This window comes from Mytilus edulis, chromosome 12, assembly GCF_963676685.1.
Source record: "Mytilus edulis chromosome 12, xbMytEdul2.2, whole genome shotgun sequence".
Taxonomy (NCBI): domain Eukaryota; kingdom Metazoa; phylum Mollusca; class Bivalvia; order Mytilida; family Mytilidae; genus Mytilus; species Mytilus edulis.
This window is the reverse complement of record NC_092355.1, coordinates 28,218,766-28,240,567: the sequence shown is the minus strand read 5'-3', so window position 1 is coordinate 28,240,567 and position 21,802 is coordinate 28,218,766. Positions and strand designations below refer to the sequence as shown.

Below are 21,802 nucleotides of genomic sequence, written 5' to 3'. Positions count from 1 at the left end.
GGACCACATCAACCAAAAGCTTTACCCTGATACGGGTTTTGATGGACTGACAGACAGATGAATAAACAGACCAAAATATCCTCATGAGAAGGGCATCAGAACTGTCCATCTCATAGCTACTGATCCTTTATTATCCTTAATAATATGAGGGTGGTAAAGGGTCATTTTCTTGCAACATGTTTTGCCATTTTTATTTCATGTGCAGCCTTCAAAAAGGTTTGTTATTAATAATGTTTTGTGAAATCGGTAAAAAGATCAGCGTGAAAACAGTTTTTAATTGTTCGTTCATCGTGAAATAGCAATTATAATTCACGTTCTTCCCTGCAGATACTCCCTTTACGCCCCTCATATAAAGTTGGTAGCGGATATGACATAGAAAGTGCAACAAGACATACAAACAGAGGGATTTTTAAATAGGGCACCCTCAACATTTAAGTAGGACAATAATAACTATATATAACAGCAAGGCCACAATACAAATGCAAAATGATTTCATATTGGTTTATTGTACACATAAGCACTGATGGAATGCATTAATATTATCCATATCAGCACTATGCAATGAATATATAAGTACTATGGGAAATTAAATGAATATTTAAGTACTATGCAGTGAAATTAAATGTGAATATAAGCACTAGGAGAAATTCAATGAACATGTATATTGACAATATAAGAAATATTTATATATTATACAAACATCAATAGATCTCTCAATTTAAGTCAACTGTTAAGTGTATCAGCCCAAAATAACTTGTAATCCATCTTAATAATTAAATTCATCTTTAGACTAAATGATTGCTGCTTGCTTTATGGACAAATATATTATGACATACAGATGAAAACAAAATCAACAATTTATTATGATAAGTTTGTTTTTACTTGAGTGAAGGACAGGAAACTGAGACTACCAATGGAGCAGAGGATATGTCCAGTATTGTCTGCGTTTTACCATGCAATGTTTTTTACAAGCAGGTAAAATATAACTAACTGATGTCAATATTTAACATTCACAGTCGACAATTTACGTTTATTCTTCTCTTTTACAAAAACAAACTGTCAAAAAATATTAGTACAAACAGTAGAACCTACATTAACATGAACACCATGCCCAAGTTAATTCTTTTCATGTGTCATTTTACATTGACAAACTGTCAAACGATATTAGTACAAACAGTAGAACCTGAACACTATGCCTAAGTTAATTCTTCTAATGGGTCACTATATACCTCTGTCACATTGGATCAATCATAATTCTTTACAACTCTTACCAAACATCACTAATTTCAAAACTCTCATTTCATTATAGAGAAAAATTAGTAATTGTACATTGGACCAAACTTAAGTTTGTTGCATTCTTTCTAACTTTTCTATTCTATCAAATAACTCATTTCATTGTAGAAAAAAATTAGTAATTTTATATTTCTAATCTTTACAAATGTCACTGACTGCCCAAAAAGTACAATTCATCTTCCTGTAACTTTTGATAGACCATCACTTCTAACTTTGGCATGGTTGATTCAGGATACCCTGCTTTGATTCTGCATCAGTATCAAGGATTCTTTTTTTCCATTGTTCCATACAGATCTGTAATAAATAAAATCGTTTGAAACGTCAAATTTAAGAATTTTATTTATAGCTGATGTAATACTTTCCCGAAAAATTGGAATAAAATGGGTTTTTTTTAATGAAAATAACTGATTGCTTGTTAGTTTTAAAGTCACTTCCACTAATATTTGCTATATATCATTTCAGCCATTTTTATTGGTACAGGAAGCTCTAGATCTGGAGTGCCCTGGAGAAAATGTGCTTGAACACATCAAGGACAGTATTTTTACTGCAGATCTCAATCTCATAATTTAACAAGAATGTGTCCATGGTACACGGATGCCCCTCTCGCACTATAATTTTCCATGTTCAGTGAACCGTAAAAGTTTCAAGTTGATGTGACTTCAACTTCATCAAAAACCACCTTGACCAAAAACTTTAACCTGAACAAACACACGGAGGAACGGTACAACGGACGCACGGACGAACGGACGCACGAATGGAGGCACAGACCAGAAAACATAATGCCCCTCTACTATCGTAGGTGGGGCATAAAAAAAATTTAAACATGATTGACATAATAATTTAATTTGCAACTTCAGCTGTATTTTGAACAACACCAGAGAACAAAATAGACATTTGTGCTGAAGTTGCTCACTAGAAAAATAAACAAAATCATTCTAAAAGCAAGTTTACATGTCTTCTTTTTGTTTTGGCTTCAGAAAATCAAAATAGTTGTGCTTCAAATGTGTATTAAAGACCCACTTCGAAGCACTAAAGGTTATAAATTTTCCTATTAAAATTGAATAATTCTAGCATGCCCTACTCTATGCTCATTTTAACATGGGTAGGCACTATAAATATTTTTCACCTCCCTGTTGCTGGATATAAAGAACTTGACAAATATAATGCCTACCCATGTTGAAATGAGCATAATGCATGACTGAAAGAATTATTTCATGTTATGCTGTTTTGAACAAAATCCTCAAAAGATTCATTATCAGCCCTTGTAAACAAATGAACTTTTGAAATTTAAAAAAAAAATATTGTCAAAATAAACCTGATAAAATAACTTTGTTTACAGTATCACTTTAAGTATTGCCAGGAAAAAAATTCATTCAAAAATGAAAGAAAATTTATTATTTTTCATTTGTTTGAAATTCTTTTCAAATACTAATCTAAATTTAATCAAAAGTATAATTAGATTTTTACTATAAATTTTTTGAAACAGTCCCTATTATTGGTTTAGGCTGAATTTTTGACCAGATATTGGTCTTGTTACATCAGTGCAATTGATATTTCAGTACCTCAGGGTCTAGATAATATGATCTTAACTTATCTATAACTTACATAACTATGAAAGGATTGCAAACCTTCACTATTTATGGAGAAAGGTCAGAAAAGTATCTATTATCAGGTTGTCTGCGGGTCAAACTTATCAACAATGGTTCAAACAGTATGGCGTCGCTGATATGTCGAGGACAAAGTTATTCAGGCCTGTTCAACATATTTGATGTCATAAAGGTCATATGCAATTTTATTAAGAGCTGAATAGAGTGATATAGACAGTGGGACGACCAATAATGGTTAATTTGACACCAGTTCCTTTCATTGATGTATGCTAGCTATCTGATTTCTCAGCTTGTAAAGTGAACTTAAATTTACCTCTTTCCTTGGAACAAATGTAATGTGCTCAAGATGACCTTAATGAAACCCGTTAGCACTTAGAGCCTCAATTTGAGGAGGACTTTGAAAAAGCCCTAGACAAAGACATGTTTAACCTTATCCCAACCTTTCTTATTCGACACTTCATATTTTTTAACCACAAAATGGTCATTATATATACCTGATCATTCTAAGTCTCTCTATAGACTCCTCAAACTCCTTAGACTTCTTTACTGCTATTCTTATAATCTGTAATGGCAAAAAGTGATACAATGTATAAGGCCATATCTATGAAAGTAATGATGTGATAATTGACTTATGCAAGTGTCCATATACATGTACAAAACTTTGATTGATTTTGGAACATTCAAATATGAGACATACCTGTCAACTGACCCTTATTCTGCGGGTGTGACCCGAGATTTTCACAATTCTGAGAGATCACCCGGGACACCCGCCGGGTCATCGAAATAACCCGGGAATTCCGAAAATGACCCGATTTCACCCGTATTTCTTAGCCTTGAGATTGATTTTCATAAGTAATATTCCTTTGAAATACCGGCAAATTCGTAATTCTTCCATGAACAGGCAGTTCATCTAGCTATGTAAACTGTCAAATTAAGTGACCCATTAAGTGCATGGCTTCACTTGACAGCTTTGGTGTCAAACACACTGTTAATTAACGCCAATTACCTTAGCTTTAGGTCGTAAATAAATTGCACTACTGGTTTATAAACATATTTGAACTAGAGTTACTTCCCCTTATTTGTCACCATTCAAAATTATTCCTTATATTTACGTTTTATGGGTGAAAAAGATTAAATCATAAAAATATAAAATTCAAATACATATTGAAAAATAACTTTTCATTATTTTTATACCTTTATACAATTTTTTTTAAAAAGTTGAAAATTATTTTTTACATTTATACTTCCTTTAACTGTATTACTATATTTTATCATAGTCTAATTTCCTTGTCATTTGGGAGGCGAATGTTCATAGATGCAATCTCTACATGGTATGTTGAAAGGCTATATAGCTAGTAGTCTCACTATAAAATTACATTTGAAAATTAAATTTTAGATAACAAAAAGTAAAGAACATAAGACTGTGTTACATAAATTTATAAAAATCTTTAAAAGTGCAATGAATTAATAATAAATAAGATTTAAAATGACTCAACCAAGTGAACATGCATTGATGTTTTGGTATCTTTGATATACATTATAAGAAAATGTACCATAAATACTGAAATTCAGCTCGAAAAAGTTTGTATGCGTTATGACCTGAGATTTGATTCTTCAATGCAGGTCATGACCTGCATTTTCATCGTCACAGGTTGACAGGTATGATGAGATAAAAGATGAATGTTGGTCTTAATTTGTAGGGTTCTTATATCAAATCAATTTTCAAACAGTTACAGACTTTGCATAGAGATTTTTTCCCAACCTGTAATAGGTTAACAGATATGTTGATATTTATTTTCATAAGGATGCAGCTTATGTGTTAAATATACATGTAAGTAAACAGACATACAGTATTTTTAGAGGTCATTAGCAATCTGCTTGTCATGCTGGTACTTTTAGAGGTCATTAGCAATCTGCTTGTCATGCTGGTACTTTTAGAGGTCATTAGCAATTTGCTTGTCATGCTGGTAGCACCATACAGATTTTATTACAGTATTTTTAGAGGTCATTAGCAATCTGCTTGTCATGCTGGAAGCACCATACAGATTTTACTACAGTATTTTTAGAGGTCATTTGCAATCTGATTGTCATGCTGGTAGCACCATACAGATTTTACTACAGTATTTTTAGAGGTCATTTGCAATCTGCTTGTCATGCTGGTAGCACCATACAGATCTTACTACAGTATTTTTAGAGGTCATAAGCAATCTGCTCGTCATGCCGGTAGCACCATACAGATTTTACTACAGTATTTTTAGAGGTCATTAGCAATCTGTTTGTCATGCTGGTAGCACCATACAGATCTTACTACAGTATTTTTAGAGGTCATTAGCAATCTGCTTGTCATGCTGGTAGCACCATACAGATTTTACTACAGTATTTTTAGAGGTCATTAGCAATCTGCTTGTCATGCTGGTAGCACCATACAAATCTTACTACAGTATTTTTAGAGGTCATTAGCAATCTGCTTGTCATGCTGGTAGCACCATACATATCTTACTACAGTATTTTTAGAGGTCATTAGCAATCTGCTTGTCATGCTGGTAGCACCATACATATCTTACTACAGTATTTTTGGAGGTCATTAGCAATCTGCTTGTCATGCTGGTAGCACCATACAGATTTTACTACAGTATTTTTAGAGGTCATTAGCAATCTGCTTGTCATTTTAGAGGTCATTAGCAATCTGCTTGTCGTGTTGGTAGCACCATACAGATTTTACTACAGTATTTTTAGAGGTCATTTGCAATCTGCTTGTCGTGCTGGTAGCACCATACAGATTTTACTACAGTATTTTTAGAGGTCATTAGCAATCTGCTTGTCATGCTGGTAGCACCATACAGATTTTACTACAGTATTTTTAGAGGTCATTAGCAATCTGCTTCTCATGCTGGTAGCACCATACAGATTTTACTACAGTATTTTTAGAGGTCATTAGCAATCTGCTTGTCATGCTGGTAGCACCATACAAATCTTACTACAGTATTTTAAGAGGTCATTCGCAATCTGCTTGTCATGCTGGTAGCACCATACAGATCTTACTACAGTATTTTTAGAGGTCATTTGCAATCTGCTTGTCATGCTGGTAGCACCATACAGATTTTACTACAGTATTTTTAGAGTTCATTTGCAATTTGCTTGTCATGCTGGTAGCACCATACAGATCTTACTACAGTATTTTTAGAGGTCATTAGCAATCTGCTTGTCATGCTGGTAGCACCATACAGATTTTACTACAGTATTTTTCAAACTCTCTGCTACTTAAGTAGCTACTAATTTTTCAATTGATACACCAAATATTGCATCCCTATCAAAAGAAAGTCTTACAAAGGAGGAACAAATAGAGAAAACATATTTTTTTTAATTTTCACAATTTTTTTCTAACTCATCACTTTCATCTGCAAAGTGTCATAAAAAGAACCATAATCTGGATAAAACAAAGTAAATTAATTCCAATAATAGTTTCCTCTAGTTAAACTTGACAAGTATACATGTTCTTAATTTACTTACTGGGTTTATAATTTGTTTTTTTTTCTAAATACATGGTTTTGTTACTTGTTCATAATTAGATATCACTGAAATCCTGGTAAAACTTTAATGTCACCTAGGATATGACTACTGTCACAGAATCAAAATGATTGTTGCATGATTTCAAGTGCAAAATCCACTGGTCAAGTATAAAAAAAAAAAATAACAGTTGGATCTATGGGATCAAAGTTCAACAGTTATGAAAGGGTTGTTAATTATCTTAATTAAATTAACTTGTTGGTAGCATCATCAGAAGTAATTCATAACTGTCTCTTTATCTTTAAATGAAATCAAACAAGCACTAACCTCATCTGGAATGTTTGCCAATTTAGCAGCATTGAAGCCATAACTTTTTGGACACGCCCCTTTTGTGAACTTGTACAGGAAAGTAATGGTCTCCTGTGTTGGATCCTTATCTTCATTTTCTACCATACAAGCCTTAATAAAAATAAAGAAAGACAAATTCTGGGTAAACATCAGTATAACAGATATCAAATCTTAAAATAACAATAGGCTCTCAAGAGCCTGAATCGCTCACCTGGTAAACAATGCCTTATTAACCAAATTAATAAATTAATGTTTGTTGTAAATTAAACAGAGTAACAAAGGCCATGTACTATCCTGGAAATACCTTTTAAAGCCTCTTAGGAACCTCTGGAAAGAAATGGGCATGAGTTCGCCCTACACTTGATTAAGATACAGTCTAGGTCAATCTGATGATTCACAATACAATTGCTATTAACAGTTTATCTGTATCTATAATAATATTCAAGATAATAACCAAACACTGCAAAATTTCTTTAAAATCATCAATTCAGGGGCATTATACCTGAAAAACCAGTTACCCAATTCGGCTGAAAATTTCAGGACAGGTAGACCTTGACCTAATAAATACTTTAACTTCTTGTCTTATTTGCTCTAAATGCTGGAGTTTTTGAGATATAAGCCAATAAAGGGCTGCGCTTTAGCGCATGATACACCCGTTGCTCTTTTAACTTGTCTTTTATGCTTTAAATGAATTTATATGATCAACTAGAAATATATGTACAAACCAAAAGGGATGTTACATTAATATATTCACCAAAGTTTCATAAAATCCCCCTTTTTTTAAGTATAACAATTCATTACTTAAGAAAACGTAAAATCTAAAATTTATAAAAATGGAAAGGGAGCTTATGTCAATAGATATAAACAATTTATCAAAGTTGCATAAAATTTTGTGAAAGTGTTAGTTATTGTCCGAAAATTGGAAAATCCCCCCTTTTTTAAGCATAAAAATTCACAACACGGAAATGTAAAATCTGAAATTTATAAAAAATTGAAAGAGAGCTTACATCAATAGATATATAAACAATTCACCAAAGTTTCATGGACATTGGTGAAAGTCTTTTTGAGTTATTGTCCGAAGTATTGAAAATCCCCCTTTTTTTATGAATAAAGCCCCATAAATCCAAAACTTAAAATCTGAAATTTATAAAAATTGAAAGGGAGCTTACATCAATAGATATAAACAATTCACCAAAGTTTCATGAACATTGGTGAAAGCCTTTTTGAGTTATTGTCTGAAGTGTTGAAAACCCCCCTTTTTTTATGAATAAAGCCCCATAAATCCAAAACTTGAAATCTGAAATTTATAAAAATTGAAAGGGAGCTTACATCAATAGGTATAAACAATTCACCAAAGTTTCATGGACATTGGTGAAAGCCTTTTTGAGTTATTGTCCGAAGTGTCGAAAATCCCCCCTTTTTTATGAATAAAGCCCCATAAATCCAAAACTTAAAATCTGAAATTAAAAAAAACCGAAAGGGAGCTAACATCAATAGATATAAACAATTCACTTAAGTTTCATGGAAATTGGTGAAAGTGTTTTTGAGTTATTGTCCGAAGTGTGGACGACGGACGGACGGTACGACAGATGGACGGACAGACAGATGGACGGACAGACGGACGGACAACGGTATACCATAATACGTCCTGTCTAAAAGACGACGGGCGTATAAAAACTGCATTTTACCCTGTGTTCTATTTTTAGCCATGACGGCCATGTTTTTTGACGAAATAGAAAATAAAACACAAACTTTATTTAATACACCCTACTGATCATTCAGTTGAAGTTTGGTTGAATTTGGTTGAGTAGTTTTAGAGAAGAAGATTTTTTAAAGTTAGCAAATATGATGAACAAATTGTGAAAAATTGTCATCAAAGGACAATAACCCCTTAAGGGATCAATTGACAATTTTGGTCATATGAATTTATTTGTAGATCTTACTTTGCTGATCATTTTTGCTGTTTACAGTTTATCTTTATTTACATAGATGCCAACCCCCTTTTGACACAATCAGTAACAAACTATCAAATTTTCCGTATTTTTGAAAAGTTTTCAGTAATCATTCATAAACGTGCATTTACCAATAAAAATTACTGACGAGTGGTTGCAAAGTGATGTACACTAAAATTTGTCATTTAACATGTTGTCTGTAGTATGTATTCCATTCAATAATTGTTCAGATGTTCTCGACTCAAACATTTTTGTTTTGTCAAGGAGAAGTAGAGAAAGAGGGAAAGCTACTTAATAAAATGCAAGTTTGCCTCTTCGGAAGTCAGTTAGTTACCCAACAATAGGTTGATAACTCCCAAGAAACCGGAAGCATTACATTGGCGTTTCCTAAATACTGGACCAAGACGGAAAAGTAATGATAAAAATCCGCGTTTTACAAAATTGAACGTCGATGATTGGGAATCCGTAACTATTCGACTTTGACCGTAATAGCGTAGTTTTTATCGCAAAATCGGAAAAACTACGGAAAAATCGTAATGGTTGGCATCTATGTATCTATAATAATATTCAAGGTAATGACCAAAAACTGCAAAATTTCCTTAAAATTACCAATTAAGTGGCAGCAACCCAACAATGGGTTGTTTGATTCATCTGAAAATTTCAGGGCTGATAGATCTTGACCTAATGAACAATTTTACCCCATATCAGATTTGCTCTAAATGCTTTCGTTTTTGAGATATAAGCCAAAAACTGCATTTGACCCCTATGTTCTATTTTTAGCAATGGCGACCATGTTTGTTGATAGATCAAAACTTCGGATACAATTTATAAACTAGATACCCTAAGGAACATTCAGTTAAAGTTTGGAAGTATTTGGCCTAGTAGTTTCAGAGGAGAAGATTCTTGAAATAGTTTACGATGACAGACGACGGACGCCAAGTGATGGCATAAGCTAAAAATGTTAAGAATAAAAATCAAATAATATCGACTTCACAATAACTTTTCAGTGGAGTTTGTGTTATTCATTCAGTCTTGTTTTCTCATGTTTTGTTTTGTATACTGTTGCATTCTTTAGATTGCATTTCTTTTTTTTTTCCACTGTAATTGTTGTTTTAGACTTGAGTTTGAATATCAGTTTATAATCTTTCTTTTATCACTAGATGTTTTCCAGAATTTAGCAAAACAGTAGTGGAGCAGAAACGTTTTACTTTTCCTTGAGTATTGCAGGATCTTTGGTTTGCCTATTTTTTTTTTTTTTTTTTTATTTTTTTTTTATCTCCCTTTGGAATCTTCTGCTTATTTCATAATTTCAGGGATTATAGTTTTCAATCAATTAACTTTTATATGGCCTTAAGTGCCATGAATAGTCTGTCAAATAAACCTACCATATGACCAAGTCTGATATTAGGGTCATGTGAAAATTCCTCCACCAATGAATGATAGTGGGTAGAAAATAATGTCCGACAGGCAATATTACTAGAAAGTTCTTGTACCACAGAGCAAGCAATGGCTGTACCATCATAAGTTGCTGTTCCTCTTCCTAGAATAAACACAAAAATAACTACAGTGAAAACTTGTTTAAAGCAAACCTCTTCGGGACTGTAAATTTAGTTCGGTTTTATCAGGTTCATAACGCATACAATTTGATAGGACAGTGCTTTATAACTTGTTTGGTTTATACAGGTTTTCAGTTTATGCAGGAATCGGTTTAGCCAGGTTTCACTGTATATTGGGTATTCATTATTATTTGTTATTTTTTTATTTTTTATGAATTTCATGAGGACACAATTTAATGTTCAACCAATAACAAATATTCTATGTATATAGGATTGTTTGGAAAATTTGGCAAACCAAGGAATTAGATATCAACAAACATGCAAGCTTTCCTTCCTCCATGAAATTTGGTACCCACGAAAATAAATGAATCCACAGTTACTGTTTATACTATTTCTACACATTCAATGATTCAAAAGTTCAAGGATTTTATATAAGATTTGGGTTCATTATTTTTTATGATGATGATTGATGGCAGTTTAACATCCGGTGGCAAACTATATTGATATTCAGAACAAGAACATGCTAATGTGATATGAATATGAACTCTTGTTTTGTTCACAACTGACATGCTGGGCCCTATTTTTAACATGCTAGTACACTAAATAACAGTCTAGACACATTATTTAGTCTGAGAAGATTGGTCTCAGATGGTGTGAGCTGGATGTATAAATAGCAATCGCTTATTGTATTTAAAGCCTACAGTTTGATTTTAATTATTTAAATATCCCTTTGGTTTTCAACGACAAATGTTTTATCATTTAAAGTAGTGTTCATGATCATGAGTACCATTTATATAATATATTACTGTAGACTTCTTTGGTCATTACAATCATTCTTCACAGCAAAGAACCAAAGTTGAAAAGTTTATCCATTAGTAACTTATTTAAATGTTTCATAGCTGTTGAAGGATTGCTGTCTTACCTAATTCATCCATCAGCACTAAGGAATGTTTGGTAGCATGCTGTAGAATGGCAGCTGTCTCACTCAACTCAACAAAGAAAGTACTTTCACCTGTAAAGAGAAGATTGTTTTAATATTGGTCAGAACCTCAGCAACCATCTAAATACATTCAAACAAATCCCATTATCTTATTTAAAGTTTTAACATTTAGTCTTTTAATTTCAACCTGTAATTATTTTTTTTTTTAAATGACTGATCCATTGACTGATTTCAAATTCCACTTGCAGCACTATCTGCTATTTTGTGTAAAAATTACATAAAAATCATATAGCTTGATAAGCATTTGCGGTATGGGCTTTGCTCATTGTTGAAGGTCGTACGGTGACCTATAGTTGTTAATGTCTGTGTCATTTTGGTCTTTTGTGGATAGTTGTCTCATTGGCAATCATACCACAGCTTCCTCTTTTTTTTATATATGATGTGATTATGAACCAACAGTCTACCTGCAATTGTTATAATCGATTGGCCATGAATACAAGTAAAATATTACAATGTTTCAATCTATAGAACTATAACACTGTACATGTATAGTAAGAATATGATGAAGTATATTCAGAAACCAGTAAAATTTAGCACTTAAACAAGTTTCAGCATTTGTTTTCCCCCATTATAGCAAATTTGAAGCCTGCTAAATTAACCTACCTGCCATAATTCTATCACTAGCACCAAGTCTTGTGAACACCCTATCAACTGGTGTCATGCGACATTTCTCTGCTGGTACATAGCAACCCTAAAATGTATGGACCAAAGATCATTATCCAGAATTGAAAGCATATATTTATTTAAGGAGACAATATTTTTCTTTCAACTTGCTTATTATTTTCTTGGCCTATATTTAGGGTACTCACAAATTTTTAAAGATGTCAATTTGTATGTCAATTTTTTTTTATAATCTTCCCTTCTAAAGTGGGTGCAGGACCTTTTTTGGGACGTCAGGATCAGGTGTTTTTAAGGATGTCAGATTTTCGGAATCTTCAGGTTTTATCCATTTTAATGCTTTAAAAACATTTGCCCATTGACCCCATGTTTTTTGAATAAATCTTTTACATGTATAGTTATAAGCCTTCTGTAAAAGTCTTATAAAATCCTTGTTATTTTTTAACAGTTTTTGAGCACTTAAACTTGTCAATGATAAAGCTATGAAAAATCCAGAGAGAACATTTTCCCGCCACAATTCCAATTGCTAATATCTCGAAAACAAGCACATTGACCTATATATTTTTTTTGCTCTTTTGTTTCCTTTGATAATACCTTATCAATATATACTAGTAGCAAACCTCCTTAAGCTCTGATTTTCACGATTGATCCTTTCTGGATCCGGGAATTCTTTTTTTGAATTTCGGGATATCAGGATTTAAATTTCTTTAAATTCCAGACCTCAGGATTTCATGTTTTTAAGCCAGGGATTTTGGGATCAGGACCCCTCCGACCCCCCCCTCAAAACTATGGTGCAACATGAACTTTTTTAAAGCCATTATCAATTCTTCACAATCTTTTCTACTGGCTGTTTTTTTTCCACAAAAAAGAATGTTAGATTCATACTTGTGAGCCTCTTTACATTTTAAGCCAAAACAACATTAAATTTTTGAGAATCTAAAATAATTTACTATATATGCTCATGCAGGGCATTAAAATTTGGATGAAGTAAAAAAAGAGGCTAACCAATGTCTGATTAATCTCAAATAACATTGTTGAAAAAGAACTGAAAGAAGGGCTAAGGAATGAAATAAAGATTACCATTTGTGCTATGATAGTGATCAGTCCAACTTGTCTCATCAATGTGGACTTTCCACCCATATTGGGCCCCGTTACCAAGACAACCTTACTACTTGAATGATCTTCTGTGTCTGTCTCCATATCATTTTCCTGAAAATTTTCCCATAATGCAAATTCAGAAATTATTGTAAGGTTTATATAATTAGGATGATTAGCTTAAATTTTGAGTTTGCTTGTTAATTTAAATTATACATAACCAATGAATTTAAATTAAATGTTGTAAAAAGGTATGGATAAGGGTTTACAAATTAATTTGTATGATGGGAAAACCATATAAAGAATAGAGAGAAAAAAACATTTAAGAGTAATGAGGTGCTAAAAGTTAAATATAAAGACTAGAGAATAATGGACAAAAAGTATAAAGAAAAGAGAAAATGACCAAAACCATTAAAGAATATAGAAAAGGGCAGGGTTAATCTATAACATTTCTATGTTGTGATTTGTACACTGTTATTTTGTCTATTGGTCCTTTTTTTCATTCATTGCCTTGACATTGCCAGTTCGTTTTTGACTCACGTATCTTAATTCATCATAAACACAAAAGTTTTTATATTCCTAAAGATATCAGACTTACCATTAATCATCTTATCCTATCAAAAATCAATCTAGATTCCATGTAAAATTATTTCTACTATATTTTAACTCAACACTGGAAAGATTTTCATTATCACAGATTTAAATAGATTTTCTTATCAATGTACAACTTACATCAGCAATACCTATAACTGTATCGTTAGGTATAAAATCCCCGCCACCAAATGTTCTAACAACACAGGGATGTCTGGCTTCACGGATTTCTATGAATGGCTGAAAATAAATTAAACTTATTAAAATGCAAGTTCTCTCTTTTCAGTAAAAACAAGTGAAACTGCGAGCTACTGCTCACTGATGATACCCCCGCCGATGCAAGTGTTCGGTAAACAGGAATTTATTGAGTGATGACTCTGAAAACACATCACACGGTATAGCTGACTTATATAAACCTTGAAACCAAATTTCAGAAATCCTTGTATTGTTGTTCCTGAGAAAATTGTGACGAAAATTTTTAACTTGGCTATCTTGGGTAAAATCATACAAGTGTTCAGTAAACAGGAAGTTGTCAAGTAATGAATCTGAAAACGCATCACACGGTATAGCTGACTTATATAAACCCTGAAACCAAATTTCAGAAATCCTTGTATTGTAGTTCCTGAGAAAATTGTGACGAAAATTTTCAACTTGGCTATCATGTGTAAAATCATACAAGTGTTCGGTAAACAGGAAGTTGTCAAGTGATGAATCTGAAAACACATCACACGGTAAAGCTGACTTATATAAACCCTGAAACCAAATTTCAGAAATCCTTGTATTGTAGTTCCTGAGAAAAATGTGACGAAAATTTTCAACTTGGCTATCATGTGTAAAATCATACAAGTATTCGGTAAACAGGAAGTTGTCCAGTGATGAATCTGAAAACGCATCACACAGTATAGCTGACTTATATCAAGCCTGAAACCAAATTTCAGAAATCCTGGTAGTGCAGTTCCTGAGAAAAAAGTGACGAAAAATATTCATGGGACGGACGGACTGACAGACTGACGGAAGGACAGACAGAGGTAAAACAGTATACCCCCCTTTTTTTCAAAGCGGGGTATAATTATTTTTAGTAAAAATGTGAATTTATATATGTAAGCATCTAGCTTATCATCTAATTCTTGTAGACACTTCTCATTCTTTTTGACAAAAAATATTTAATCATAATCATTTTGTTATTTAAAAAAAAATCCTAAGCATAAATATCACTGCCTTGTACAAGGTCAAAGGTCACAATAAAACATACTTCTTCATTTGTTTCTATGGCAACGACCTCTGGCCTACACATGATCCCATCACCACACCTACTGTACTGTGCCATGGCAACCAAAACATCTAATACTGCCACACATTGTACTGTTGTATCCCAAATTTTATATCTGAAATAAAAAAAAATCATCATAATTTATATTTTGTCACTTATGAAATCTGATATAAAACCTTTAAATCTTCTGGCTATCTCTTTCTTCCTTACAGTGTAGAAATTATAATGTTTCAACATAGTATTTAATATACTGACTTTTCAAGTATTGAATTTCTTTTTTTAACTCCCATTTGACACAAGAAACATAAAACATTCATAAAACATCAAACAAAAATTTATAAAAATTTATAATAACGACAAAAATATTAGGACAGATCAAGTTTTTAATTGAAATTGTAGTGTAAAGAATTTTTTTTCTGTAAAGCTACACATTTAAATGTGAATTTCACTATAAGAAGACACAAGGATTAAAAATGTGTCACAAGAGATACTGGTTCTGTCTAGATAACACTCATCATTAGCACTCTTATAAAAAAATTACTATTGATACATTCCTAAATATGATTGTAATAAAATTTCATTTTCTGTCGAACCATACCACGACAGATACTAAAAGCACATGCAAGATACAACTCATTACTGTTGAGCTGCTGACTAAATATGAAATTATCATGTGCCGTAGGATAGGAAAATTATGTGATTAAAGATTTCAAAGTAATTCAAAATATTGAAACATTTAAGTTATCAAAGGTACCAGGATTATAATTTAGTATGCCAGACGCGCTTTTCGTCTACAAAAGACTCATCAGTGACACTCATATCAAAATAACTATAAGAACAAAGTTGAAAAGCATTGAGGATCCCAAATTCCCAAAAGTTGTGCCAAATACGGCTAAGGTAATCTATGCCTGGGATAAGAAAATCCTTATTTTTTTTCGAAAAATTCAAAGTTTTGTAAACAGGAAATTTATAAAAATACTCCCATAATTGATATTCATGTCAACACTGAAGTGCTGACTACTTGGATGGTGATACCCTTGAGAGGGAAATGTCCACCAGCAGTGGCATCGACCCAGTGGTGATAATAGTTATCAAAGGTACCAGGATTATAATTTAGTACGCCAGACGCATGTTTCTTCTAAGTATCTTTCATTTTGTCAGGTTTTAAGGACTTTCTCTGTTGAAAGCGTTTTTTAACCTAAAATTATTTACTTTTTACACATTGTGATTCAGATGGAGATTTGTCTCAGCAGCCACCATACCACATAATCTTATTTCTATTCCCTCTTATGAATTTACCTTTTAATGGTTATTTTTTAACTACATATCTAAAGCCAGTAACCATACCTCTCATCAAAACTCTCAAAGATTCTTCTCATACAATCTCTTTGAGCTACATCCTTCCTGTCTTCTGCTTCTACAAGCTCGGCTAACATGTCCTGGATGTCTGATGTCCAGAATCTTTTCCAACCCTTCTTAGAGGACTTCAGGTCATATTCATCTGGCACTCGCTTCAGAGCACTCTCTGGAATTTCCAACTGAAATCTGTTCTTACCTGATCCCCAGAATACCATTTGCTGAAGTATAAATTGTATTAACTTTTAATTTTCATTTAGCCCAATAGCCAGTACCTTGGTACTTGCATGAAATTGGATTTTGTGTTAATAAAATTATCTGTAACAAAATTTCAGAAATTATCTTAAATTAAGGGATATACAGCGTAACTGCCTAATCCGACACACAGAGGGACCAGAAAAAAATGTCAAGATTAAGCAGGGTGTCGGAATACTCAGGTTTTTTCTGCAACAAAGGCATACTTTGGGTCCAGGATAATGTGTCGATTAAAGCAGGATGTTGGAATACTCAAATGTCTGATTAGGCAGGTTTCACCGTATAGTCAGACCTGTATAAAGCTTTCACTCATTGGAAGTATCAAACGTGACTGTTCAAGAGAGGTAAATTTTTAAACGAAAAAGAGGAAACGAGAAAACTAATGGCCTAAATTATGTTCATAATAATGACCACTGAATTACAAACTTGGGAACTCTGACTAGATAAGGGCAATTCCATTTAAATGTTTATTGGAGGGTAGGAAGGGAAGTTTAATTATTGAATGTGGGTCATTGGTCTTTTTTCAGTATGGGTCTTTTTTCATTATGCAAAATTATCTAAAAAAATTTGTAAGGGTTCCACGGAACCCAGTGTCTCGCCTATTTTTGCTGTAAATCGGAGGCTCAACAACAATGAGGAAAAAAATCAATAAAAATATTCCTTTTGTTACTATTTTATGATTGTAAAAAAATCTAAGTCCATTTAAAAGTAAATTACAGAAAAAACGGAGTAATCTTTTTACAAAGTTTACTTCTGGATACAATCTTATGATAATAAATAAGCTTCTGTCCAAGTTTGGTACAAACCCAGGATAGTTTAAGAAAGTTATTAAAATTTTAAAAACTTTAAGCACAGAGTGAATGTAATGGTTCCACGCAGAAAAACTAAGTCTATTTAAAAGTAAAATATGGAAAAAATGGATTTATTTATTTACAAATATACTTCTGGATACTATCTTATGATCATAAACAAGCTTCTGTCCAAGTTTGGTACAAACCCAGGATAGTTTAAGAAAGTTATTAAAATTCTAAAAACTTTAACCACAGAGTGAATGTAATGTCTCCCCGAAGAAAAAACTAAGTCCATTTATAAGTAAAATATGGAAAAAATGGAATTTTATTTTTACAAAATTTACTTCTGGATATTATCTGATGATCATTAACAAGCTTATGTCCTTGTTTGGTACAAACCCAGGATAGTTTGAGAAAGTTATTAAAATTCTAAAAACTTTAACCACAGAGTGAATGTTTTGTTTCCCCGCAGAAAAAACTAAGTCCATTTATAGTAAAATACGGAAAAAATGGAATTTTATTTTTACAAAATTTACTTCTGGATACTATCTTATGATCATAAACAAGCTTCTGTCCAAGTTTGGTAAGAATCCAGTATAGTTTGAGAAAGTTATTAAAATTTCAAAAACTTTAACCACAGAGTGAATATTTGTTGACGCCGCCGACGACGACGGAATGTAGGATCGCTTAGTCTCACTTTTTCGACTAAAGTCGAAGGCTCGACAAAAATGGTTCTTAGTTGTAGGGATATTTTGAAAGTCCCTTCCTACCCTCTCACATACATTTAATGGAATAGCTGAAGCACGCATCCAGGTGCTGGATTTCTCTCACTGCACTGAAGACCCATTGGTGGCCTTGGGCTGTTATCTTCTTTTTGGTCTGATTGTTGTCTCTTTGATACATTCCCCATTTCCATCCTCAATATTATTCTAACTTACCCTGCAACTAATTCTGTCTCTCTGTTCATCAAGGTATTTATCAAGTTTCCTCTCTGTCATTTTAATATCTAACTTAGCTTTGTCATAATCAGGATCAACACCTAAAATTAAAAGTACCATATATAAATTCTTAACTTTTTCACAGCTGAATAAATATTTTGTATCATTAAAAGAGGTGGAAGGTACAAAAACACATAACAAACATGTTTAAAATCTCCTAATTCTTCATGTCCCTTTCCCATGTCAGGAGCCTGTAATACAGTGGTTGTCTTTGGTTATGTCTGTCCTTTTGTTTTTGGTAGATATTTTTTTATAAATACAGTTGTCAGTTTGTCATATTTATTGTTTGGAAATGGTTCTGATAGAAATAAAATTGTTAGTTTTTTCATTTGAATTGATTTGTGTATGGCTTTTATTGATGAAAATTTTTTTTTCTTATTGTTGAAGGCCATACAGTTGTCATGTGCTTATATTTGCTTAATAACACTTCATTTTACCTCTGAAGGTTTCTTTTTGCTGATAGTTCCTGAGAAACAGACCTTATGACAAAAACTGAATATTAATATATGAATCATGAAATTGAGGTTGTGAACCCTGTCTGTTGAAGTGGGAATCTTGCATTAACAAATATACAAATAAATAGAGAATGTGTCAATGTATTACAGATAATGCCCACGCTTGCATATGACATTGTAACTAGACAAATGCTAGGAACAGTAAAAGTTACACCACCAAAATTCAAACTTTTAATTTTGGACAAACTCATGACAGTCAACACTAAAGTAATAGATAGGAAGGTTTGATTGCACTTATAACATAAATATAATGTATTAGTATCAAAAAGACATCTATATACCAAATAATAATACAAAATTTACCATTACAAACCTTTATTTGGTACTATTACACCATCTTTCTTGGCTTTGTTATGATCAAAGGCATTCTAAAATTTTACAAAATAATGTATGCTAATTTCTACATTTACATGCATTTGCAATACTGCAGTCAAAATTGTCAGATAATTTGCATGAATCTTATTTCAAAATAAAATGCATTTAATTTGGAGTTATTACAATTGAGGATAGTTTGTAAAAGAAATCAAGTGACCAAAAAAAATTTAAGAATAGATAAAATAGGTCAGAGGTAACATATTTTATTTTCACTGCAGGTCAAGACTTCCTTTATCATGTTCATGTCCACAATAAAATAAAAATTAGAGAATCCATCGCCAACTCTTAAGAAATATAATGACTGATTTATTATCATGGCTTTTAACCTTTTCTCATGCCAAATCTATTTTTTTGGCTTGACCTAGTAAGTGATGGAACATCTGACCTCCCACAATTGAGGTGAGCATGCAATAACACCAAAGAGGCAGTCCTAATAGGATACACATTTGGTCATACCTGATTATTTACTACGTTGTTAAATGCAATGTCATTCATGTCTCTGCAAATTTCTCTTTTTAATAGATCTACTTCAAAAGTATGTTGATTAAAACATATTTTGTTCATAAGTGTTTCTCTTTTATTGTTTTTGTCAAGCCTTTGACTTTAGTCGAAAAAGCGAGACATAGCGATCCTACAAATATTCACTCTGTAAAAAAAATATATTCATTTTTTTCGTCTTTTACTTATAAATGGACTTCAGTTTTACTTCGAGTTAACATTACATTATAGTCTGCAGTTAAAGTTTTTAAAACATTTATTAGATTCATAAACTATCCTGGATTTTTACCAAACTTGGACCGAAGCTTCTTTCAATCAAAAGATAGTATTGAGAGGAATATTATTATTGATTTTTTTCCCTCATTTTTGTTGAGTCTGCGATTAACAGCAAAAGTAGGCGAGACACTGGGTTCCGCAGAACCCTTACAAATTTTTCATTTAGATTAGACTTGGTTTTCATGCTTGGATGATTTTACACTAGTTATTTTGTAGGCCCTTTATAGCTTGCTGTTTGGTGTGAGCCAAGGCTCCATATTATAGACCGTACTTTGACCTTTAATGGTTTACTTTTACAAATTGTGACTTGGATGGAGAGTTGTCTCATTGGTACTCATACCACATCATCCTATATCTATATTCATATAATTAATAAGTACTAATTACAAACCTCAAAGAATACTATTTCATCTTTTAAATCTGGGAAGACACCATTTTGACCTTGAACACTGACCAAAGTCAAAGTTTTCTGTAACAGCTTAGACCTAAAATGCATCATTACATATATAATGTATCGTTGTGGATTAAAGTATATTTGGTAATGTGTTATAAACATATATAATGGATTACAAATGTGTTTGGTTTTGTGATTAGATAACAGCACAGATATGTCAGTACATACCGTATAGCAGGTTATTTCAGCAGGGTGAAAATTTTCGGGGATAGAACCATGTCGCCAAAATAAATTCCACCAAATTAAAATGGCACATGCAAAGGTATTGATAAAAGTTTTGAAATCGCCAAAATAATAACCGCCAAAATATTTCGTATACCTTATTCATTGAAAATAGCGAAATTTTACACCTGCGAAATTAACCTGCTATACGGTATTCAGCAAACTTTTTTATCCCCAATTGGAACCTCAAAGACATCATCATAACAGCTATTACTATGTGATGTAATCAAAAGCTATACAGATCACTAAAAAATGTCAGAGGCTCACAGAGTGAAAATAATTTGGCTCAGGGAGATATAAACTCTAAGCTGGGAATGTCAAAAATATACTGAATGAAATGAGAAATCAATGAATAAAATTAAATGAAAAAAAAATTGTAGTTTGATGTCACATGAGATTGCTTTTATGTCATACAATACTTATTTCTTGTTCTCATTGAAAGTTGTTCTGAGGTAAAAAAAAAAAAAAAAAATTATTAACAGTATTGATCTAGTCTTCATATTTGAGTACCCATTATTTTTCATTCTTTATATTTGAGTGGCCCATTTATATTCTCAATTCTTTATATTTGAGTACCTCATTTCTTTGTATTTGAATGCTCAATTTTCTTTTTAAGTGACCCTTTATTTTCTATTTATTACTTTTTTGCCATATTTTTCTTTATTCTATTATTCATACATTCCTTTGCAACTATAATGGAGTCCAAATTAAATTTGACATTGAAAAAGTTGTTTACAAAACAAATAAAATTTGTTTAAGCTAATTTGTTTATAGCTTTTTTTAAATCTCCACAACTATCTAGTAAAGATATCTTATCAGACATGCATATGCCAGCCCACATTTAAATTTGTAAGCCAGATAAGTAAATCAACCAGTTTTGCCCTTCAGAATTGCAGCCGAGGGATTATCTCTGACTTTAAAACAAATTACATGACCATGACAATTAAACCATTCAGAAACTTTATAAATGTACTTACTTAAATGATTTGACTCTTTCTTTGAACTTTAATGCAATATTACACGATGTTTTAAAACCTTCCAATGTGGAAAGGAACTCTTCAATCTTTTTCTTACTGAAACAGAAAAAAATCAAAAACTTTTAATTCAAGACTACATATGGCTTCATAAAAAAGTACCAGTTAGAATGGAGATAACTGTATTGTGTTTCAAGCTTAGTCTTCATTTAACTTGATTTTACTGTCATAAATATCAGTTAACCTACCTT

General features: G+C 32.2%; 1 protein-coding gene across 2 annotated transcripts in view; it reads right to left on the bottom strand.

Annotated features, from left to right (window-relative positions):
* Positions 1 to 567: 567 nt before the first annotated feature.
* Positions 568 to 21,802, bottom strand: part of LOC139498196 (DNA mismatch repair protein Msh6-like) — a 61,303-nt gene continuing 40,068 nt past the window's right edge. The window contains exons 22-36 of one of the 2 annotated variants that reach the window (XR_011657844.1): positions 21,555 to 21,650; positions 20,293 to 20,386; positions 19,066 to 19,120; positions 18,178 to 18,278; positions 16,185 to 16,414; positions 14,820 to 14,952; positions 13,709 to 13,807; positions 12,962 to 13,090; positions 11,867 to 11,954; positions 11,186 to 11,275; positions 10,093 to 10,247; positions 6,735 to 6,866; positions 3,395 to 3,462; positions 755 to 1,587; positions 568 to 637 (exon numbers count right to left, since the gene is read on the bottom strand). Coding sequence is in view for 1 of the 2 variants with exons in the window: in XM_071286547.1 (XP_071142648.1) it covers positions 1,521 to 1,587; positions 3,395 to 3,462; positions 6,735 to 6,866; positions 10,093 to 10,247; positions 11,186 to 11,275; positions 11,867 to 11,954; positions 12,962 to 13,090; positions 13,709 to 13,807; positions 14,820 to 14,952; positions 16,185 to 16,414; positions 18,178 to 18,278; positions 19,066 to 19,120; positions 20,293 to 20,386; positions 21,555 to 21,650 (1,537 nt within the window). In the remaining variant the exon portion in view is untranslated. The other variant, XM_071286547.1, reaches the window with a different exon arrangement.